The 24975-nt window shown below is 45.4% G+C and overlaps 1 protein-coding gene across 4 annotated transcripts in view; it reads right to left on the bottom strand.

Annotated features, from left to right (window-relative positions):
* The window catches only part of ATG16L2 (autophagy related 16 like 2), an 86170-nt gene that overhangs the window by 15170 nt on the left and 46025 nt on the right, over positions 1-24975 (bottom strand). For all 4 annotated transcript variants that reach the window (XM_061629133.1, XM_061629132.1, XM_061629134.1 and 1 more), the window contains 7 exons: positions 22382-22444; positions 21217-21325; positions 20531-20636; positions 16203-16273; positions 10330-10401; positions 5584-5704; positions 5330-5435 (listed from right to left, as the gene is read on the bottom strand). In XM_061629133.1, coding sequence (XP_061485117.1) covers positions 5330-5435; positions 5584-5704; positions 10330-10401; positions 16203-16273; positions 20531-20636; positions 21217-21325; positions 22382-22444 — 648 coding nt within the window. The remainder of the gene's footprint in view (positions 1-5329; positions 5436-5583; positions 5705-10329; positions 10402-16202; positions 16274-20530; positions 20637-21216; positions 21326-22381; positions 22445-24975) is intronic.

Raw genomic sequence — 24975 nt, 5'->3', positions numbered from 1 at the left:
GACACTGCTTACAAGTGCCTGTACGGTAATGCTAGGAGCCTCCAAACCAAGATGGGAGAACTGGAGTGCTTGGTCTTAGAGGAGAGCATTGATATAGTGAGCATAACGGAGACCTGGTGGAATGGAGAAAACCAGTGGGATACGGTTATCCCTGGATATAAACTATATCGGAAGGACAGGGAAGGACGTATTGGTGGCGGAGTCGCTCTATACATGAAAGAAGGCATTGAATCCAGCAAGCTCGAAACCCCAAAAGAGGCAGACTCCTCCACAGAATCGTTGTGGGTGGTGATACCATGCCCCAGGAGGGACTTAATACTGGGAACGATCTATCGTCCCCCTGATCAAAATGCTCAGGGAGACCTTGAGATGAGATATGAAATTGAGGAAGCATCCAAACTAGGAAATGTGGTAGTAATGGGTGACTTCAACTACCCGGACATAGACTGGCTGCATATGTGTTCCAGTCATCACAAAGAAGCAAAGTTTCTAGATATTCTAAATGACTATTCCCTAGACCAGTTGGTCATGGAACCGACCAGAGGGACGGCAACCCTGGACTTAATCCTCAGTGGGGACCGGGACCTGGTGCGAGATGTAAGTGTTGTTGAACCGATTGGGAGCAGTGACCACAGTGCTATTAAATTAAACATACATGTAACTGGCCAATTGCCAAGAAAATCCAACACGGTCACATTTGACTTCAAAAGAGGAAACTTCACAAAAATGAGGGGATTGGTAAAAAGAAAGCTGAAAAACAAAGTCCAGAGGGTCACATCACTCGAAAATGCTTGGAAGTTGTTTAAAAACACTATATTAGAAGCGCAACTGGAGTGCATACCGATCAGAAAAGGTACCGCCAGGGCCAAGAAGATGCCAGCATGGTTAACGAGCAAAGTCAAGGAAGCTCTTAGAGGCAAAAAGTCTTCCTTCAGAAAATGGAAGTCTTGTCCGAATGAAGAAAATAAAAAAGAACACAAACTCTGGCAAAAGAAATGCAAGAAGACAATAAGGGATGCTAAAACAGAATTTGAGGAGCACATTGCTAAGAACATAAAAACCAACAACAAAAAATTCTATAAATACATTCAAAGCAAGAGACCATCTAGGGAGACAATTGGACCCTTGGATGATAAGGGAGTCAAAGGTGTCCTAAAGAACGATAAGGAGATTGCAGAGAAGCTAAATGAATTATTTGCATCTGTCTTCACAGTGGAAGATATAGGGCAGATCCCTGAACCTGAACTAACATTTGCAGGAAGGGATTCTGAGGAACTAAGACAAATAGTGGTAACGAGAGAGGAAGTTCTAAGCTTAATGGATAATATAAAAACTGACAAATCACCGGGCCCGGATGGCATCCACCCGAGAGTTCTCAAAGAACTCAAAGGTGAAATTGCTGATCTGCTAACTAAAATATGTAACTTGTCCTTCGGGTCCTCCTCCGTGCCTGAGGACTGGAAAGTGGCAAATGTAATGCCAATCTTCAAAAAGGGATCCAGAGGGGATCCTGGAAATTACAGGCCAGTTAGCTTAACTTCTGTCCCTGGAAAACTGGTAGAAAGTATGATTAAAGCTAGATTAACTAAGCACATAGAAGAACAAGCCTTGCTGAAGCAGAGCCAGCATGGCTTCTGCAAGGGAAAGTCCTGTCTCAGTAACCTATTAGAATTCTTTGAGAGTGTCAACAAGCATATAGATAGAGGTGATCCAGTGGACATAGTGTACTTAGACTTTCAAAAAGCGTTTGACAAGGTACCTCACCAAAGGCTTCTGAGGAAGCTTAGCAGCCATGGAATAAGAGGAGAGGTCCTCTTGTGGATAAGGAATTGGTTAAAAAGCAGAAAGCAGAGAGTAGGAATAAACGGACAGTTCTCCCAATGGAGGGCTGTAGAAAGTGGAGTCCCTCAAGGATCGGTATTGGGACCTGTACTTTTCAACTTGTTCATTAATGACCTAGAATTAGGAGTGAGCAGTGAAGTGGCCAAGTTTGCTGACGACACTAAATTGTTCAGGGTTGTTAAAACAAAAAGGGATTGCGAAGAGCTCCAAAAAGACCTCTCCAAACTGAGTGACTGGGCAGAAAAATGGCAAATGTAATTCAATATAAACAAGTGTAAAAGTATGCATATTGGAGCAAAAAATCTGAATTTCACATATACGCTCATGGGGTCTGAACTGGCGGTGACCGACCAGGAGAGAGACCTCGGGGTTGTAGTGGACAGCACGATGAAAATGTCGACCCAGTGTGCGGCAGCTGTGAAAAAGGCAAATTCCATGCTAGCGATAATTAGGAAAGGTATTGAAAATAAAACAGCCGATATCATAATGCCGTTGTATAAATCTATGGTGCGGCTGCATTTGGAATACTGTGTACAGTTCTGGTCGCCTCATCTCAAAAAGGATATTATAGAGTTGGAAAAGGTTCAGAAGAGGGCAACCAGAATGATCAAGGGGATGGAGCGACTCCCTTACGAGGAAAGGTTGCAGCATTTGGGGCTTTTTAGTTTAGAGAAAAGGCGGGTCAGAGGAGACATGATAGAAGTGTATAAAATTATGCATGGCATTGAGAAAGTGGATAGAGAAAAGTTCTTCTCCCTCTCTCATAATACTAGAACTCGGGGACATTCAAAGAAGCTGAATGTTGGAAGATTCAGGACAGACAAAAGGAAGTACTTCTTTACTCAGCGCATAGTTAAACTATGGAATTTGCTCCCACAAGATGCAGTAATGGCCACCAGCTTGGATGGCTTTAAAATAAGATTAGACAAATTCATGGAGGACAGGGCTATCAATGGCTACTAGCCATGATGGCTGTGCTGTGCCACCCTAGTCAGAGGCAGCATGCTTCTGAAAACCAGTTGCCGGAAGCCTCAGGAGGGGAGAGTGTTCTTGCACCCGGGTCCTGCTTGCGGGCTTCCCCCAGGCACCTGGTTGGCCACTGTGAGAACAGGATGCTGGACTAGATGGGCCACTGGCCTGATCCAGCAGGCTCTTCTTATGTTCTTATGTTAGATGCAGACTGGGATAAAGTCTCCACTTAAAAGGCTTGTTGAAAGAGGAAGGTCTTCAGTAGGAGCTGAAAAGATAACAGAGATGGCGCCTGTCTAATATTTAAGAGATGGTGCCTGTCTAATATTTAAGGGTTAGGGTTAGGTCCTCAAATGCAAAGATGTATCACTGAACACTAAAGTCAGTCATTCAGACCATAGTATTCCCGATCTCTAGGTATGGATGTGAAAGTTGGACAGTGAAAAAAGTGGATAAGAGAAAAATAAATTCATTTGAAATGTGGTGCTGGAGGAGAGCATTGCGGATACCATGGACTGTGAAAAAGACAAATAATTGGGTGTTAGAACAAATTAAACCAAAACTGTCACTAGAAGCTAAAATTCTGAAACTAAGGTTATCCTACTTTGGACACATCATGAGAAGACATGATTCATGAGAAAATATAATAATGCTGGGAAAAACAGAAGGGAATAGAAAAAGAGGAAGACCAAACAAGAAATGGAATAATTCCATAAAGGAAGCCACAGAACTTACAAGATCTGAGCAGGGTGGTTCATGACAGATGCTCTTGGAGGTCGCTGATTCATAGGGTCGCCATAAGTCGAGATTGACTTCAAGGCACATAACAACAACACCCAATTATTTGTCTTTTTTGCAGTCCGTGGTATCTGCAAAGCTCTCCTCCAGCACCACAGAGACCTTGTTTGGAGCTAAAGCCCTCTCTCATTGGTGAGCGAGACACCCTGAGCGCATCCGGACACAGGCAACAGTATGGCATCCATTGACATTCTGACCTTCCTAACACATGGAACAAGAACTCCGTACAAAGGAGAGGCAGGGTGGGGGTCACACTCAGTACAAGCCTGTTGTGTCACTGGCAAAGTACAGCGGCTATAAATAGACCAGGAGAGGAATGGAAATAACAGCAGCAGCAATCTATTGCTTGCCTCTTTGGAGGCTGGTGGGTGGGGAAGGGCAGAGAATCTGCAGCCCACGGCTCTTTGCACTGCGGAGACACAGAGCAGGGCTGGTGCTGCTCTGAGTGGTGGAGAAGAACAGGACAGCGCAATATAAATGCTTATGGCCAGCTGAGATCTCAGGTGGCCTCAATACTGGCAGGCGTAGGGAAGGGTGAGCCCTCCCGATGCTGCTGAACTGCAACTCTCATCATCCCAGGTCATTGGCCACGCTTGCTGGAGTGGATGGGAATTGTAGTTCAGCAACATCTGGAGGGCCAAAGGCTCCCCGCCCCTGAGCTAGAGTACCCAATTTTAAATATATATATGTTTCTTTAATAAAAACTCAAATAATAACAGCAATAAAATGTGAAATTTGTAATACATAGTGCAAAAACAAAGACAAAGACGGCACCAAAGGGCCCACTAACCGAGCAGAAAACAAACAGCAGCAATAATAAAGGAGGGTGGGGGGTCTTGAAGCACCTTAAACACTAACCAAGGCACAAGCTTTCGTGGACTGGAGTCCGTTTCATAATATATACAATTATGACATGCACTTCCTGCTGAAATACAAGAGGCGCATCCATATTGGCATTCTGCCGGCTTCTGAAGAAGCTCCTGTGTACACAGGCATTCCTTTCATCTCTCTTGAGAACCTACGCAGAGCCTGGCTGATGGACCAGGCCAAAGACCCATCCAACCGACCATCCAGGTCTTACAAAGCTTGACTAGGTGCCTTTCTGGGAAGCCCACAAGGTGGACCTGAATACAATAGTCTTGTGAATTCTGATATGAAGTGATCTAATCTGCACCTCATGGATTAACGGATCAGAACTTAGCTTCCCTCGTGCCTTTTACATCACCTGAATATTCCAAAGTAGTTTGCAGCTCCAAAAATGTATCAAAATACTTTTAAAAGAATGCATATTTTGAGAGAAAATACATTCGAAGGTTTGTACTTAAATACATACCTAAAAGCAAAAATTTGAGCAGATTAAGAAATAGTAGCATATTAATACAGAAATGGGATGGAACAGATTGATGGGTGAACACATCCAGAGGTGATACAGATCAAAACAGACCAATTCATCCATCCCCTAATAAAACAGAAATACAGAAAAAAGGAGGAACTCAACTCCATTCTGAGCAGACGGGGGGGGGGGGGAAGCCCAGCAACCTTCATTTTGACGAGGTGGTAGAAAGAACATGAAGATACTGCCAGGTGGGCTTTTCTTGGGAAAACGCTGGACAATATTGGTGCCACAACTGAAAAGGCCATGTCCTTTGTACTCACCTCCCAAACAACAACACCAATGCTAATGTTTTCCCAGCTGGTTGCTTGTGGGCTGTGGGCTCACCTGCTATCCCAGAAACGGATTGTCTTGTCATGGTGTCCACTGACAATGAAGGTGTCGCAACACACAATGTCGTTGCAATAGGAGAAGACATTGATTGTTCTGTAACCTGCCAGAAAAGCCAGAGATGTAAGAGTTAAGAACCGGAGATGGGTCCATAGGAAAAGGTGGGCAACCCGTAAGAGCTCAGCACAATGTGTGGCTAGCTTGCAGGGCCGGAGCCCTTCTTCCCCACTGAAAGAGTCACCATCACTTACATGCCCCTTTGCTCAAGTCCCATTCCTTCACTGTCCTGTCCCGGCTACCCGTCACAGCTTGGTACCGGGTGGACCGGTACCTGGCAGCCGTCACTTTGTCAGTGTGTCCAGTGAGAATCTCCTACGCAAGAGGAGAGTTGGAGGTGTTAGGAAATTGGGAGGAGAATTAAAAGCAACCAGTGTTGTCCTTTACTGGACATGGGGGGGGGGGGAAATGGAAACAGAGAGAAGACATTTCAGTCGTCCTGGACTCACTCCCCTTGTCTTTAAAGAGAAAAAGGAAAAAAGGGGATATTTCACAACGGGAGACTTCTGGGCAAACTAGATACGACATTTGTCACTTAGTTAGGTGTTGAGTATTTGGTTTTTAAAGCGTTCAGCAGGCAGTGCAGAGCCCCACCCACTGAGCTGGTTTGTGACTGTGGCATGGGAAGAGGGGGCTTTAACCCTTTGCACTGCTGCGATCCTGATAGACATGGGTGGGTTGGAGCTAGGCAGGCTGTGCATGGTATTCACAGTCACGGAGAAGCTCCCACTGGTGCTCTGCGCATTGTGCAGATTATACTTGCTGCGGCGGTTCTGATGCTGAGCCAAAACAGAGCGGGTGTGGCATGACGGTCAGAGTATCGGACTCGGACTTCGAAGGATCCAAGTTCAAATCCTTCCCCTTTGGTCATGAAGCTTCACAGGGTTGCAGTGTGCATAAAATGAGGGGTGGGAATGGGGAGAACCATGAATGCGCTCTTATTTATTTATTTATTGTATTTATACACCGCCCCATAGCCGAAGCTCTCTGGGTGGTTTACAGTAACTAAAAACATTGAAACAAATATACAAATGTAAAACACATCTTTTAAAAACAATTTAAAACACAATTTAAAAATTTAAAACAATTTAAAAACACATGCCTTGAGCTTCTTGGGGGAAAGGTGGGATATAAATGTGATTTAAAAAATATGGAAAAACACCCCTGGCATCAACACCCACACCATTTTGTAAGCATCTAAAGGGAGGGCTCTGCAGTTGCAAAAGGATGTCAGCTTTGGGTGTCAGTTAAATGGCAACTTCTCTGCCATAAGCAGGCAGTACTTGGGGGGCACAGGAGGCAGAGAGCGAGCGAGTGCCCAGAGTTGGAAAGCTTAGACAGGCTTGAAGCTGGAAGGGAAGAATTCCACCAACAGGAACGTAAACCATTTCATGGGGGAACTCAAGTGGAGGAAGGGTGGACTGAAGCGCCAGAGTCCCAATTAAGAAGGAAGAAGGCAAGGGGAAGGGAATGCCTGACTCTGGTCCTCGCCCAAGGGCAAACTGCAGCACTGCGTCAGACTTTGAGTACCACGAGGGCTCACAGAGATGCCCAAAGCCAACCTTAAGAACATAAGAACATAAGAAGAGCCTGCTGGATCAGGCCAGTGGCCCATCAGCATCCTGTTCTCACAGTGGCCAACCAGGTGCCTGGGCGAAGCCCGCAAGCAGGACCCGAGTGCAAGAACACTCTCCCCCCTCCTGAGGGTTCCGGCAACTGGTTTTCAGAAGCATGCTGCCTCTGACTAGGGTGGCAGAGCACAGCCATCATGGCTAGTAGCCATTGATAGCCCTGTCCTCCATGAATTTGTCTAATCTTCTTTTAAAGCCATCCAAGCTGGTGGCCATTACTGCATCTTGTGGGAGCAAATTCCATAGTTTAACTATGCGCTGAGTAAAGAAGTACTTCCTTTTGTCTGTCCTGAATCTTCCAACATTCAGCTTCTTTGAATGTCCACGAGTTCTAGTATTATGAGAGAGGGAGAAGAACTTTTCTCTATCCACTTTCTCAATGCCATGCATAATTTTATACACTTCTATCATGTCTCCTCTGACCTGCCTTTTCTCTAAACTAAAAAGCCCCAAATGCTGCAACCTTTCCTCATAAGGGAGTCGCTCCATCCCCTTGATCATTCTGGTGGCCCTCTTCTGAACCTTTTCCAACTCTATAATATCCTTTTTGAGATGAGGTGACCAGAACTGTACACAGTATTTCAAATGCGGCCGCACCATAGATTTATACAACGGCATTATGATATCGGCTGTTTTATTTTCAATACCTTTCCTAATTATCGCTAGCATGGAATTTGCCTTTTTCACAGCTGCCGCACACTGGGTCGACATTTTCATCGTGCTGTCCACTACAACCCCGAGGTCTCTCTCCTGTTCGGTCACCGCCAGTTCAGACCCCATGAGCGTATATGTGAAATTCAGATTTTTTGCTCCAATATGCATAATTCTACACTTGTTTATATTGAATTGCATTTGCCATTTTTCCGCCCATTCACTCAGTTTGGAGAGGACTTTTTGGAGCTCTTCGCAATCCCTTTTTGTTTTAACAACCCTGAACAATTTAGTGTCATCAGCAAACTTGGCCACTTCACTGCTCACTCCTAATTCTAGGTCATTAATGAACAAGTTGAAAAGTACAGGTCCCAATACCGATCCTTGAGGGACTCCACTTTCTACAGCCCTCCATTGGGAGAACTGTCCGTTGATTCCTACTCTCTGCTTTCTGCTTCTTAACCAATTCCTTATCCACAAGAGGACCTCTCCTCTTATTCCATGACTGCTAAGCTTCCTCAGAAGTCTTTGGTGAGGTACCTAGTCAAACGCTTTTTGAAAGTCTAAGTACACTATGTCCACTGGATCACCTCTATCTATATGCTTGTTGACACTCTCAAAGAATTCTAGTAGGTAACTGAGACAGGACTTTCCCTTGCAGAAGCCATGCTGGCTCTGCTTCAGCAAGGCTTGTTCTTCGATGTGCTTAGTTAATCTAGCTTTAATAATACTTTCTACCAGTTTTCCAGGGACAGAAGTTAAGCTAACTGGCCTGTAATTTCCGGGATCCCCTCTGGATCCCTTTTTGAAGATTGGCGTTACATTTGCCACTTTCCAGTCCTCAGGCACGGAGGAGGACCCGAAGGACAAGTTACATATTTTAGTTAGCAGATCAGCAATTTCACATTTGAGTTCTTTGAGAACTCTCGGGTGGATGCCATCCGGGCCCGGTGATTTGTCAGTTTTTATATTGTCCATTAAGCCTAGAACTTCCTCTCTCGTTACCACTATTTGTCTCAGTTCCTCAGAATCCCTTCCTGCAAATGTTAGTTCAGGTTCAGGGATCTGCCCTATATCTTCCACTGTGAAGACAGATGCAAAGAATTCATTTAGCTTCTCTGCAATCTCCTTATCGTTCTTTAGTACGCCTTTGACTCCCTTATCATCCAAGGGTCCAATCGCCTCCCTAGATGGTCTCCTGCTTTGAATGTATTTATAGAATTTTTTGTTGTTGGTTTTTATGTTCTTAGCAATGTGCTCCTCAAATTCTTTTTTAGCATCCCTTATTGTCTTCTTGCATTTCTTTTGCCAGAGTTTGTGTTCTTTTTTATTTTCTTCATTTGGACAAGACTTCCATTTTCTGAAGGAAGACTTTTTGCCTCTAAGAGCTTCCTTGACTTTGCTCGTTAACCATGCTGGCATCTTCTTGGCCCTGGCGGTACCTTTTCTGATCTGCGGTATGCACTCCAGTTGAGCTTCTAATATAGTGTTTTTAAAGAACTTCCAAGCATTTTTGAGTGATGTGACCCTCTGGACTTTGTTTTTCAGCTTTCTTTTTACCAATCCCCTCATTTTTGTGAAGTTTCCTCTTTTGAAGTCAAATGTGACCGTGCTCTCTAGCTTCAGCCTTCAAGCGTGTCCTCTTTTGTTATTCTCAACACCCACGGTCTTTGGCAGCAGTTTCTGGCTTACTACAGCACTTTACATTTCTTATTTAATTTATCTTCAGGACGGGCCTCAGAGATGCCAAGTGCCCCCAAGGTCACTGAGGAATGACCACAGCAGAGCAGCGACTTGAACGGCGAGGCTACCGCCCATTCAGGATGACTGTTCAGCTCTGCTGAATCACATAAAAGAATAGGACAGAAAACAAAACACCCCCTTTTTTCTGGGCATAACAAAACTGAAATTCAATTGGCTTTCCATTGTTTTGGATTGGATTAATGACATGGATTAGTGGTTAAAATTATTTTTTGGTGTAACATTGTTTAATTATTGTTGCAATCCTCAAAGCCCACCTTTCCTTTGAAGCCTTTAACTCCCTAGTTGACATGCCTTACTGCTGCTGTGGGGAACCCCTCGTCTGTAGGTCTAATTAGGCCCAGCCAAAAATGGCTTGAGAATGGCCATTTTGCCCAAACCACACACCCCTGTCCTTAAGTTCAGTGCTCCAAATTTCCACACCAGTTTGTGATTTTGTTTTTTAAAAAAGCCCTCGTGAAAATTCACCAGCATTTTAGCGCAAATTTCTTGCCACACACACATTTCTGCAAAGCGTTTTTCCCTAATGTAAGGCATTTTATGTATTATTTTTACTAATATATGCATTTTTATGCACACTTTATACTAGTATACGCATTTTTGTATATGCACATAATTTGGCTGGAGAACTATACTGCAAAATCTGGAGAAGTGTGAATTTCGAAGGATGGCTGCATTTCGGAATTTGCATTGTTTCAGAAAGTCCTCATCAGGACGGTTTGCCTTTAAACACGACCGGAATCAAATGCCTCCCCCAGCCTTACATCTGGCATCATCTGTAATATTGCAACAGGCTCTTGCAAGCAAGCATTCAATGCACACAGGTTCTCTTCCCACCTGCCACTTTCAACCGTACCCTCCCTGCACCCCCCAAAAACCAAATTCAGACAAACTCACCTTGAATTGGCCATCTCCAATCTTCCACAACTGAGCTGCATTGTTGTACGTAGCAGCTAAGAGGTAGCATCCCTGGCAAGAGAGAGAGAGAGAGCAACGGCATCACTAGCAGGGTGTGGGGGGTGCGGACTGCACCTGGGTGACACCATGAGGGGGGTGAGACCCAGAGCCGCCCCGTCATGGGGCAGGGTGCCCGCGCTGTTGCCCAGCAAAGGAGCCGAGAAGCGCTCCGGGTTGGCGTTCTCCTCAGAGGCAGGCAGGTGGGCAGGCGAGACCGGGAGCAGCGTCGGCAGGGCAACGGAGGCGCACCGGCGTTCCCAGGCCTGCTTCTCCGGCTGGGTGCCCCTCCAGCACGCACCCTCCCAGGGGCATGGCTGGCTGGCCTTGCGTGCGCTCAGCAGGAGATTTGGGGGCTCCCCAAGGAGTTACCACACTGGGTGACACCAACCCTAGTGACGCCACTGAGAGAGAGGAGTGTGATCAGCTGCCTCTGCCTTGGCTGGGGAACTCGGCTTGGTGTCAGGAACGCTTCCCTTCCAAGGTGTCACCAAACCCTTAAGACAGGTGGAGGGATGGGCCAAAATGGCTCTCGCTATCTCATTGCCCACCAGGAGGGGCTATTTTGGGGAGCGGGGAGAGAGATGAGGGTTACAGGTAAAATGCTATGGAGAGTGCAGACACTTACCCTGCCTTTTTTGAAAAGCAGTGTAGCCCATCCCTCAAGTATTCTCTCTCTGTCTCTGAGAGAGTTGCATTGCTGTTGCCTTCCTGGTGGGGTTACTAATGGCAGGTGCAGCTGGCTGCAAACAACCAGTACAAACCTCCCTTGTTCAGAGAGAAAGTGACTGAGAGAGAGAGAATGCTTGGGGGATGGACTGCATTACTCAAAAACAGGCAAGGTAAGTGTTCTGCTCCCCCCTAATTTTTTCCACATTTTCCCCACCTTCGCAACTTGGTGCCCCTTTGCTTTCAGCTGACCCGTTTTGGCCCAGAGCAGGGCTATGACAGAGGACCTGCACTTACAAATACAACTCAAAATCTTCCTTACTAGTCATCAGGGATTGCAGCAGCATAATTTTTTTTGGGGGGGGGAACACTTTTTATTGTTAAACCATCAGGAGTCATAATTTGGGCACTACAATTATTGTTCTCTCTCTCACACACACACACACTCACACACACACACACACACACAGAGAGAGAGAGAGAGAGAGAGAGAGAACTTGGCACACAGGAGTACAAGGGAGAGGAACATCTTCTCTGTCTGCTTTCTCCACCTCCTATCATGTTCCCCCTTATCTACCAGTTACCATTTTTTAAAAACCATAAAGCCCCAAATGATGCAATCTTCTTCTCACCTCATAATTGCCATCACCCATCCCTCTCTGTCTTTCAAGGAAAACCTCATCTTCTCAGAGAAATACACACTCCAAGGGGAAGAAATGGGAAAATTTGATGCTGCAGTTTTGATATTGATTTATGACTTTTGGGATGATGCAATCTCATCTGGCCTATATATTATTGGCTTCAAGCTGATGTTTTAAATTGTTTTCTACAGTGTTGGAACTGGTTTTAAATTTTCTTTTGTTATATTTTTGTGTAGGCATGCCACCTTTGTTTATTTAAGAACATCAGAAAACTCCTGTAGCTGGATCAGGCCAATGGACCATCTAGTCCAGCATCCTGTTCTCACAGTGGCCAACCAGATGCCCATGGGAAGCCCGCAAGCAGGACCTGAGTGCAAGAGCAGTCTCCCCTCCTGCGGCTTCCAGCAACCGGCATTCGGAAGCATCCTGCATCTGACTATGGTGGTAGAGCACAGCCATCATGGCTAGTAGCCACCGATAGACTTATCCTCCATGCATTTGCCTATAATCTTCTTTTAAAGCCATTCAAGTTGCTGGCCATCCCTGCCTCTTGTGGGAGCGAATTCCATAGTTTTGCACTTTGTGAAGAAGTATTTTCTTTTGTCAATCCTGACACTCCCAACATTCAGCTTCGTTGGATGTCCACAAGTTCCAGTGTTATGAGAAAAACCTTTCTCTATCCACTTTCTCCATGTCATGCATAATTTTACACACTTCTGTCATGTCACCTCTTACTAACCTTTACTCTAAACTAAAAAGCCCCAAATGCTGCAACTTTTCCTTGTAGGGGAGTCGCTCCACCTCCTTGATCATTTTGGTTGCCCTTTTCTGACCCTTTTCCAGCTCCACAACATCCTTTTTGAGGCAACCAGAACTGTACACACAGTATTCCAAATGCAGTTGCACCACAGATTTGTATAACAACATTATAATATCGGCAGTTTTATTTTCAATTCCTTCCCTAATGATCCCTGGCATGGAATTTGCCTTTTTCACAGCTGCCACATGCTGGGGTTGACATCTTCATCGGGCTATCCACTACGACCTCAAGGTCTCATTCCTGGGACAGTCACTGACAGGTCAGACGCCATCAGCATATTATTTATTTATTTTTATAAATATATTTGCATACCCCTATTTCAAGTACATAAAAGGTTCCCACATAGAGGAGGGCCGGGATCTCTTCTCGATCGTCCCAGAGTGCAGGACACGGAATAATGGGCTCAAGTTGCAGGAAGTCAGATTTCGACTGGACATCTGGAAAAACTTCCTAACTGTTAGAGCCATACAACAATGGAACCAATGACCTAGAGAGGTAGTGGGCTCTCCGACACTGGAGGCATTCAAGAGGCAGTTGGACAGTCATCTGTTGGGAATGCTTTGATTTGGATTCCTGCATTGAGCAGGGGGTTGGACTTGATGGCCTTATAGACCTCTTCCAACTCTACTATTCTATATGATTTTTTAAAAATCACAGCGTTTTACAAAAAATAAAAAAGGACTACACTCTAAAATAGCCTTGCTCAATGTGGTGCGCTCCAGATGTTTTGGATTACAACTCCCATCAGTCCCAGGCAGCACAGCTGTATGTTATTGGAACTGATGGGAGTTGTATCCCCCCCACACACACACACAGAGAATCTGGACAGCACCAGGTTGCTGGAGGACACTGCCCTAAAAGGCTACCTACCCCCCCCGAAAATGAATGAATATATGGTAAGGATAGACCATTAATGGTCTGTTGCCATCAGTGGCCCCACAAAAATCTGCTGTAAACCCCTGTAGTCAAGCTAGTTCTGGATGATGTGGCATCTGCCCCTTCTCTAGATTCCACTTAGGAGGTCTGGGGATGGGGCTGAGATGAAGGGCAAGTGTGACTCTCCAAATCAGGGTTAGCCAAGGTGGTGCCCTTCAGATGTTGTTGGACTACAACTCTTATCATCCCTGACCTTTGACCATGCTGGCTGGGGCTATGGCAGTTCTACCCTGGCAACATTTGGAGGGCACCACATTGGCTATTCCTCCTCCATACTTCTACCCCTACAAAAGAGGTCTTTCTTCATAAACAGAACACACCGGGGGGGGGGGCAGCCCCAGATTTAGGGAAGGGCAGGCCAGCAGCATTCTGCTTCTTTTGAGTTGCCCTTAAGATTCTGCTTGACTTTGGGGGCTGCGCTTCATCCTGCTAATGAGTTTCGGAAGCTCGTTAGTTTATTCTGAAATCTCTTTTGCCAGGTGGCTGCAGCTGTGAACAGACCCATCAGAGTCTCCCTCCTCTCTGCCTCTGATTCACTGCGGAAGAAGAAACCTTCTATGTTTGGGGAATGTTGACTCCAAAGGACTGTGTTGACATGGCAACGGCTTCTGCATGCAGCTGAGTGCTGGCCTCCGGTGTACACAAATGGGAAATGCGCCTTCTCCGTTCTCTCTGCTAATCAGAAACTGCTTTAGACCAGGTTGGATCATTTGTCCATCCAGCCCTGCAGCCGGTGGCTCCATTTCAGTGGAATCCGCTCCGGGTTTTATTCTGAACTTTCGAGGAACTGTGACAACCGTGGACAGCTCCTTGAAAGCTCAGACTAAAAACCAGAGCGGATTCCATTGCCCCGCTGACATGGAACCATAAGCCACCACCGGCTGTAGTGTCTTTCTCTGCTAGTGGTTCTCTAGGATCTCAGGGAGGGAGAGAGGCCTCGCTCACCATCTGTTACCTGACCTGTCTAAATGGCAATTCTAGAGACTGAACCCGGGACTTTCCGGGTGGAAAAACAAAAAGAGTCCCTCTGGATCAGAGCCAAGGCTTTCTGGGCCAGTATCCAGCCAGGTGCTCTAGAAAGCCTACAGACAGGCCCTTATTGTTCTCTTGTTACATACATGCTCCCTGTGTCACACATAACACACAATTCTCATGGTCAGGATGACAGTGAGGCAGAGCTCCTCAGTAACACCTTTGCTGGATGCTTAGCAGCATACTGCCTCTGTACATGGAAGTTCCATTTAGATTTGTGCCATGGCCCATAGCTGCTAAGGGTGAGTGCGGAGACAAGAGTGGCTAGACATGGGGTATTTGATGTGGTGCCTCCCGAACTGGAGGGTGCCATCTTGGCTACCCCTGAGCTAGGGACTGAGCTGTGAACCAGAAAGACCACTGTTCAAATCCTGGCCTCTGCCATGAACGTAGCAGACTCTCAGCCCGAAACCTCCCAATCTGCAACATAAGGGACAGAAATTCAGACCCACCATGCAGGATTGTTGTAAGGATTGCTGAGATGCTATGTAAGTAATACACTGAACATCCTAGTGATTAAAGTTCTCCTCCATGAATTATTTTTACTGAATAATTTTAGCAGCCGACTGGCAGTGAAATTCTGAAATCAATTGCACATGTGTCAAGAGATACTTCCTGCCATCCCCTAATTCACGGGTGCTGGAAAAACTCTCGTGTATGAAAGAAACCTGGTGGTTCCGACAGACCAACCTGGTACCTTCCAGATGCAGTTGACTACTATGCTGGCAAGGGCTGATGGGAGTTGTAGTCCGAAGCATCTGGATGGCACCAGGTTGAGGAAGGATGCCACAGACGCTGCTGAGAAAAGGTGGATGATTGAAGGGTCATTAAGCCCGGCTCTGCTTTCTTTGAGGGAAAGGCAAGAGAGCTGCACAGTCCAGATCCACCGAGCGTGTGCGTGAGGTCAGTGACGTACCCTGGCTCAAATGAGAGCAATCCTTTTCTGCCCACTGGCTGGAATACTTTGTCCTTTTCCCAAGTGACAGACAGAAGCATTTGGAATACTGAAAAGGTAGGTTGGGTGTTTTTTTCTGGGGAGGAGAACTGCATTCAACAAGAAGCAAGCTTTTCTCACATTTTAAAAGCTTTTGTGTGTTTGTTTCGTTTTTAGGCAATAGATGTGCAGACAAGGAAGGGGCTGGCTTGTGCAGCTGTGGCAAGCTGAGCAGGCCCTGGCCAACTGGGGAGGACTAGCCTTAGAGGGAGGCAATGGGAAACCCCTCGGAATACCGCTTACCATGAAATCCCTATTCATAGGGTCACCATAAATAATACATGAATTAAAAAACTTATGTGATAACAGCTTAATTACTAAGTAAGAGGTACGGAGCCAACTTCTGAAAATCATACTTGGGAAGCTCTGCCGCCATCCTTTAATGCACAGATTTATTTATTTATTTATTTATTAGATGTATAACCTGCCCTTCATTCCAGTAGGAGCCCCAGGGCGGCAGAGAATAATTGACGACATTGGCACTCTGCACATGGGTAACGGCACACTTTCCTAAACAAGTGCTGTACAAATCCTGCTGCGTGGAACACAGCAAGGTTACTGGCCACCACTGAATATTGGGCTCAATGGGCCAATTGGTCTGGCTGATTGCAGCAGGGCAAGAAGGGAAGACCCTTTGAGTAGGGAGGGCAACTTCCAGGCAGGCCTGCTCAGGGGCGACTCAAGTGGCAGCTTTCATCCCACTGTGATTCACATTTACACTCACCGATGGATCAAATTCAACACTGGTGATGCTACCGTTGGCACCTCCCAACGTCTGCATGTTCTCCAGGCGACCTGTGGACAGTCAAAATTGAACAGCCAAGGTGAGCTGGCAAGCTGGCTCTTTCAGGAAGACCCAAAGCAGCAGAGATTACAAGTTGCACCACCTTGAAGGTTCAGTGTGGCGGCACCAACTCTTTGGAACTCCCTCCCACTGCGTATCAGACAAGCACCTTCTCCATTGTCTTTTCAGTGCCTGTTAAAGATATTCCTCTTTCAACAAACCTTCTAAAAACACATCCCAGTTGGTATCTGTCTTGAGTTGATTTAATGTATGCACTATTATTGTTTTAAAGTGTTTTTATATTTACAGTTTTTAAATTGTTTTTATATATGCAATTGTTTTAGCTGTTTTTATATATGTAGCTGTTTTATAGATGTTATTATCGCTTCAGGATGCCTCACGTAAAGCAATTCATAAATAAACAAACAAATAAGCACTACAATGCCGTTCAAGAAGCAGGCAGCACACTGTCCAAAGAGAGAACCAAGTACATAAATGGAGGTTTGACCAAAAAACATCCAATGAATTTTAAACAATAAGAAGTAGGTTCTTCCCCTCTCCTGCCTCAATATACCTCTCCGTGCAGCATCCCCAAGTAGGAGTGGGTGGCCATCGACATTACCTGCAAGGGTGATGATGCAGAAGAGGCAAGCTGCCACTGATGCCCCACTGCTCACCCTTCCCTCTCTGGTCTCTAGATTTGTGTCCGCACCACACGCTAGAGGAGGAAGGTGAGTGATGGGAGGAGAAAGGCACGATGCCCAGCAGCAGCAGCAGCAGTACAGGCAGGTTTTCTGGGGCAACCCACTGAGCACAAACGGGGCTTCAATAAGATGAAGGTGTTATTTAAATTACTGATATAACATGATTTATTACTGGTGTAACTCTTTGAACTTTAGGGACATAGGAAGCTGCCTTTCACGGAGTCAGAACATTGGTCCATCACTAAACGGCAGCAGCTCCCCTGGGTTTCAGATGGGATCCTTTTTTTCCAGCTGTACCTGGAGATGAATTTGGAGCCTTTTGCATGCAAAGCAGATGTCCAGCCACTGAGCTACGGCCCTTTCTATAGAGACCCCCTTCCAGTTCCCAAGGGCTTCTGGGATCACTGATCTGAAAGAGACCGGAAGGTCATCTTTCTCTCTGTGGTTCTGTGATTCCTTTCTGAATGTTGTTATTGTGCTGCCACTTTCTGAGCTGCCAACTCACCCATCACCCTGGCTTTAAATCTCCGACGGCAGAGTTTGGGGGGAAATAACAGCGAGAGAGTCCCACGCCCCCCAGTCTGCTCGGGGGAAAGCTCCAACTGAAAGACTTCCTGCTAGGGTGATGTGCAAATAAAGAAATAAATAGATCACATTCTGCATTAATACAATCTAAAAACCTTGCCCCCAGAATTATACAAGTTGTGTCAATTTTCTTATTTATTGTTTATTTATTTTATTTATTACATTTATACCCCGCCTTTCTTTTCATCATAGAAACCCAAGGCGGCTTGCATATGGTCTCCCACCCAGGCACAGACCAGACCCGACCCCACTTAGCTTCAGCAGGGAGCTGGCCTGATGTGCCTTTAGACCATAGTTCCGTATGATGTCTCTGTTCAGGTTCTGAGGGCCTAGGGCAGTTTGCAATATCTGAGCCATCTCTCCAAGCCCATTTTAACGGCACTCCAAGACCCAATCAATTTTGGTGGCGGTGGCATTTAAAAACAACAACAATAGTAGATGATGCACTGGAGTGGGTAGAACCCAGCAGTCTAATGGGGATGTAAATCCTCCTGTCATTAGATCAATTGTGTGATGAGCTGATCAGCTTAGCAGGGAGTGCTGTGTGCCTGCGTATGTGTCGTACGTGTGTGCAAGTCAGATACTACATGAGAGAGTGTGGTGGCCCCACCACTACTGGCACGTAGCCCCCGGCAGTTGGCCAAGCGCGAGTGCAAACCTTGGTCCAAAAAAGGGTTAACCACCCACTGGCCTACTGAATGAATAGTCTAGACCAGGAGCCTCCCCCCCCCCAAGACATTGTTGGACTCCAACCCCCATCGCCAACAGTCAAGGATGTTGCCCAGCAACATACATACATACATACATTTATTTATATCCCACCCTTCCTTACAGGGTGGCAACCAGGTGATAAGACACTAAAAACATCTAGAAAACATCTTAAAAACATAACATAACATCTTTAAAACGCAACTCCAGCACAGATGCAGACTGGGACAAGGTCTCTACTTAAAAGGCTTGTTGGAAGAGGAAAGTCTTCAAGAGGCGCCAAAAAGATAGCAGAGATTATGCCTGCCTAATATTTAGGGGTAGGGAATTCCACAGGGTAGGTGCCGCCACACTAAAGGTCCATTTCCTATACTGTGCAGAATGAACCTCCTGATAAGATGGTATCTGCAGGAGGCCCTCACTTGCAGAGCGCAGTGATCAGCTGGGTATATAAGGGGTAAGACAGTCTTTCAGGCATTCTGGTCCCGAGCTGTATAGGGCTTTGTACACCAAAACCAGAACCTTGAACTTTGCCTGGTAGCAAATGGGCAGCCAGTGCAATTCTTTCAGCAGTGGGGTGACACTTAGAGGGCCACAGATTCCAATTTAGCAGAGGATCGCATATTTCTTCTGGTGAAGCACGTCTGGCCCTGATGCTATTTCATGCCAGGTCAGATTTCTTTTATATTATAAATTTATTATTAATTAACTGATTAATTGATTAAATTTGTATACCACTTCATACTTCAAAAAAAGCCTCTAAGCAGTTTTTGTTAAAAACAAAACAAAACAAAATTTCACATTTAAAACAATACAAGGCATTTTAAGAGATCATCTTAAACATTATATTCCATCCTTCCATTTCTAGAGCTTCCTAAGAAGGAGAATATTAAAAACACAGAGAACAACTTCTTTGGCTGAACAACTTTTACATTTGTGACAAGATTCATTCTCTCTTTCCCCCCCCCCCCTTTTTTTCAAATGGAATGCTTCGGCCAGAGGTGCTTAACACCAGGTAAAGCAATTCAGGCAGGTTTTGCTTATGATTTTGAACAAACGTGTTTGCTTAAATAATGAAGCTAACATGAGAATTTGTAGGATAACATTTTGCAGAACTGGGGTTTGGGGCCGAGAAGAAGGATTGCAAAAGAGAAGATCATGCGGGAGAATTCAGGCAGACAAGCAGTATAAATAGTTGTAACTGAGTGGAATGTCCAGCCCCTTTTTGCTAGAACCTTGTCTAACTACTTACTGAATATTTGCGCCAAGCAAACAAAACAAAACAAGACGTTAGAAACTTTAAAAAGAAAATCAAGGAAGATCTTTCTTTTTTTTTTAAAGGAACGATTGAGCCTCAATAAAGACAGGAGCAAAACTTAAGAGGACAGGCCGGGAATCTCTTATAAAGATCAGCAGCATACCTGCCTGATCTCAGGGGTTTGAGTCAGTCACTTACCAGTCCTGGCAGACAGTTGGCAGGTTCTCCAATGTAAAAACCCGCTTCTGCATTAATTGTTGTTGTTATGTGCCTTCAAGTCGACTACGACTTATGGCGACCCTATGAATCAGCGACCTCCAGTAGCATCTGTCATGAACCACCCTTGTAAGTTCAAGTCTATGCCTTCCTTTATGGAATTATTCCATCTCTTGTTTGGTGTTCCTCTTTTTCTATTCCCTTCTGTTTTTCCCAGCATTATTGTCTTTTCTAATGAATCCTGTCTTCTCATGATGCATCCAAAGTATGATAACCTCAGTTTCATCATTTTAGCTTCTAGTGATAGTTCTGGTTTAATTTGTTCTAACACCCAATTCAGCAGCGTCACTAGCGGGAGTGGAGGGGGTGCGGACCTCCGGTGCGCGCCCTCCCAGGGGCATGGACGAGGTGGCCAGGCTGCGTGCACACTCGAGGCCAGCCACCCCGTCCATGCCCCTGGGAGGGCGCGTGCCGGAGGGGCACCCAGCTGGAGAAGGCCTGGGAACACTGGTGCACCTCCCTCGCCCTGCCGCTGCTCCCAGTCTTGCCCGCCCGCCTGCCTCCGAGGAGGAGGAGTTGGAGCAGCCTTTCCGGGTAACGGTGCGGGGTGGCTCTGGGTGTCACCCCCCTCATGGTGACACCCGGGTGTGGGCCACACCCTCCGCACCCTGGTAGTGACGCCCTGACCCAATTATTTGTCTTTTTCACGGTCCATGATATCCGCAAAGCTCTCCTCCAACACATTTCAAATGAGTTGAGTAGGAGAGAGCAAACAACGCCTTTCGGCATTTGCTTACCTCCAGCCACATTCCAGAGTCTAATCAGCCTGTCAGTCCCACCAGTGGCCAGCAGGCATGAATTTGGACTGAACTTGATGGCATTGATCTCCGAGATGTGGGCTTCCTGGGAAAAACAATTCTAAGATATTTCCTGCAACAGTATTGAGCAAAAGCAAAGGGGTAGCTATGTTTGTCAATTACAGTTTTCTGGCACCTCGAAGATGAAGGCTAAGACTAATAAAAAATAATACATTTATATTTATTTATGTATATAAAAGTACTTCTATACCACCCATTCATACAATATTGCATGGCAGTGCACAGCAGTATGTGCAAAACAAAACCCCATTAAAAACAGTACAACTGAAATGATTGGCTGATCAAAACACACTCAACGGTTGTACAGGCCTGTCTACAAAAACGGTCTTCAAGAGATGTCTGAAAACCAAAAGTGAGGAGATGCCTGCTGAATCTCTGCCGGAAGAGTGTTCCACGGCATGGGATCAGTGACACTAAATGCCCGACTTCTAGTTGAGGCCAAACGGGCCTCTGTAACAACTAACAGGGTTCCTCCGGATGGTCTCAGTGATCAAGCGAGGATACAAGGGCTTAGGCAGTCCTTGGGGTGTCCTGGACCCAAATTGTTCAGGGCTTTGCATATTAATATCATAACCTGGAATCTCGCGCTGGAATCTCTGGCTTACCTGTTCGTCACTCACTCTGGATGGGAGGCAGGCAGTCACACAGGAGGGGATGCAACAGTACCGATCCTCCGACAGGCTGCTGACGGAGTTCCCACGTTTCAGCCTGAAACTGACCAGAGCAGGTGAAAGCTCTGGGGGTACAGACCTTATCATCTGGCTGTTGTGAATGAATTTGGTGCCTTCACATACCCTCCCCTGCCCTCCCGGTGTGATCCAACTTTCCTCCCTTCCTTCCTCATTCACAGTAATTATAAACTTGTCATTACTTCCAAATCAGGTAAACCAACCAACCAGCACAGGAGACCCAATTCAAACCATGGTTTCCGATTCCAGTTTGAAGAGGGAGAACTATGGCTTGCAATAACCCCAGTTGGCCCGAGTCAGACATCATGGTAAACGGTAATCACCTGTGGAGTAGGAAATTATTCAGCTTCCGACGTGGAAAGCTCCTGCCCCGTGCAGAACTCCCTTGCTCACATGGGGAAGGTGAGTTAAAAGTATTCGGGTGCATTCAATGCAGCACTAAGTAACTCCTTGTGTGAGTGGAAGGACTTCTGCCTGCACATGGGGACTTTCTGACCCCTCTGCTTCCCCCATGCATCACCTAAATCTGTTCTGAGGTTTCTCCCAACCCACCAGAGCAAATTTGGGTACAGTGCAGGCTGCATGCAAGGGGAGGAGAGGAGGAAAGTCCAGTTGCACAAGCAGTCGTTAATTCCTCTTGTGCACTTAGTTGAATACTACCCTATATATTTAAAATTACGTGAAAATACATAAAACTGGTGACAATGTTTTTCCAGGGGAAAAAAAAAAGTAAGTCAGTTTTGAAATTCTGGTATCTTTCAGTTTTGTAAATCCCTTTTTTTTTTAAAAAAAAAGGTTTAAGTCCATTATTCTGGAATTGAGAGGAAGGGAAGATATAAATGGCTACATGGGTTTGTTAGCATTTCATGTTAGTTCAAGGGTTTCTGGACCCAAAGACACTCCATGAAGAAGAGATCTGTGCAATGGTAAAGCTTGCTAACTCACCCAAATGGGCACAACTGATCCAGTAAAAGGCTATCATCAAAATGATTCAGGATCTTATCTTGAATCTATGTGTCAACTCAAACATACTCCAGACCCAAGCAGCACTGAACACATAAAAAACCAGCATCCAACTTACTCAAACAAACCCTTGAAAACATCCACGTATCTGGTGAGGGTCATGGAAGCAGCAGAGGCAGATCTAAATGAGAAGCCAAATGGGGAAAGGTGATGACTGGGAAATGGAAAATGGGGGGTAAGGGGAAACAAGCAAATAGCGATGGGGTGGAGAGGATGGGGGGGAGAATGTGGATACAAAGGCCTGGTTCACAGATAATGCTAAGCCATGGTTTGTTTAAGAACCACAAGTTAACCACAATTTGTTCTACAGATGATCAAACAAAGTTTCTCCAAAGCTTGGTTCCCCCCCTTTCAAAAGCTGCTTGGTTGGACATCTGGCATGGGATGGTTGCAGAAAGGTAGTGGATTCGCACACAACACCAAGCCATCATTCAAACAAACCAAGGTTCATAAGGCAACAACAAACCTGCTGGAAGTGGGGCAAGAGCAACTCCTGTTTGGGTTCTTTTGTTTGTATTCCAGAAAGGAGATAGAATTGGGGTCCTCCAGCTGGCTAGGCTTGCCTACCTTTACCTATGCCGTTCTCTACCTAACTTCCTTCTGTTGTAAACTGATATGCTCAGGGAAGCTGACCTGCTCCTCCTTCCTTTGTCATCTTCTTCGACTGTCCGAGGAGAGAGGAGACAATACCCACATCCGGGCATTGTGCCTCCACTTAGAACTAGGTATGCTTTTCTTATCTACTATGTATTTCTATAAATAAAGTAGCTTTTCTTATTTTATTAAGTCTCAAGTCTCAGTGATCTAAGCCTGCTTCTTAGGTAAATACACACACTGGCACACACGCAGCTCAGACGCTGAGTATCTCTGCATATATATATTTCCATAAGAAAACCATGGCTTTAGATCATGGTTTGCTAGTAGTACAGAAATCCTACTTCAGCAGCTGGGGGTAGCGTGCTGAAGTTGAGAATAAATGGACCGTTTCCCACAGTGGCCGACCAGATGCCTTTGGGAAGCCCATAAGCTGGGCACAAATGTGAAAGCCCAGCCTGCTGCTGGTCCTGTGGCCTCTGAATACGGATGGCTATAAAGCCATCATGACAAGAGAGCCATTGGTAGCCCTTTCCTCCTCTCCACAGACAAGCAGGGATGGGAGGAGAGAAATTCAATTCAGTCCACATTTAAAAGTGAACCTGCCTAATTCACACTTTCTGAAACAATATCCAAACTGAAACATGGCATCTTTCAAACTTTGCACTTCCCCAAATGTCTCCACACAGTTCTCCAGCCAAGTAACACATGCAAAAACATCTATACTAGGGTAAAGTATAACACAGAACTGCACGTATTAGTGAAAATGACATGCAAAAATGTATTTATTAGGAAAAATTGCTTTGGAAAAAATGTTTCTATTAGGCAAAACTGCATACAAAAACGTGTGGATTAGGAGACATTCGCACTGCAATGTTGATGGATTTTCATGAGGACTTTAAAAAGCAAATTGATGTAGAAATGTGGAGAAGTGGACTCAAGATTGGAAAAATGAGAAAGCAAGAGAAACCAAGACTGACAGAGTTGCCCATTCCTACACAGAATCCTGCACCTCCTTCAGTTCTGATTACCCACCTTATTAATTTAAAACACAATGCAACTGGCTTGCACCTATTGTGATTAATAAAAATAAACAGATATGCACAGAGGTTTAAAAACAAAACCAAGACAGAAAAGCATTCAGTGTTAGTTAAATGGAGCAGGGAGACCTTTTCTGCTAGCATGGGCTGAAGTTCTAGCTGTGGATGGATCCCTGTGGAACTTTCCCCTGGTGACTTCCCCAGATGCTGGGGGTTTCTGAGTCACTTATTATGGCACTGATAATATCAGAACCTATGAGTTTTCCAGGGTTTTATTTAAATATAATAAGCTGGAGAGCAGGTGCACTCCTGCAGAAACGAGTAACTAAATACATAAATAAAACAATACTTTTGTTGTTATGTGCCTTCAAGTCAATTACAACTTATGGCGACCCTATGAATCAGCAACCTCCAAGAGCATCTGTCATGAACCCCACCCTGTTCAGATCTTGTAAGGTCAGGTCTGTGGCTTCCTTTATGGAATCAATCCATCTCTTGTTTGGCCTTCCTCTTTTTCTACTCCCTTCTGTTTTTCCCAGCACTATTGTCTTTTCTAGTGAATCATGTCTTCTCATGATGTGTCCAAAGTATGATAACCTCAGTTTCATCATTCAACCTTCTAGTGATAGTTCTGGTTTAATTTGTTCTGACACTCAATTATTTGTCTTTTTTGCGGTCCATGGTATGCACAAAGCTCTCCTCCAGCACCACATTTCAAATGAGTTGATTTTTCTCTTATCCGCCTTTTTCACTGTCCAACTTTGACATCCATACACAGATATCAGGAATACCATGGTCTGAATAATCCTGACTTTAGTGTTCAGTGATACATCTTTGCATTTGAGGACCTTTTCTAGATCTCTCACAGCTGCCCTCCCCAGTCCTAGCCTTCTTCTCATTTCTTGATTGTCACTGATTCATAGGGTCACCATAAGTTGTCATTGACTTGAAGGCACATAACAACAACACCCCTTTCAAATGTTCTATCCAGGAGGACTGGAATCTTGACAAAACTGGA

The sequence above is a fragment of the Rhineura floridana genome, chromosome 5 (assembly GCF_030035675.1).
Source record: "Rhineura floridana isolate rRhiFlo1 chromosome 5, rRhiFlo1.hap2, whole genome shotgun sequence".
NCBI classification, from domain to species: domain Eukaryota; kingdom Metazoa; phylum Chordata; class Lepidosauria; order Squamata; family Rhineuridae; genus Rhineura; species Rhineura floridana.
Note: the sequence above shows the minus strand (reverse complement) of the source record. Positions and strands in the feature narration are given on the sequence as shown.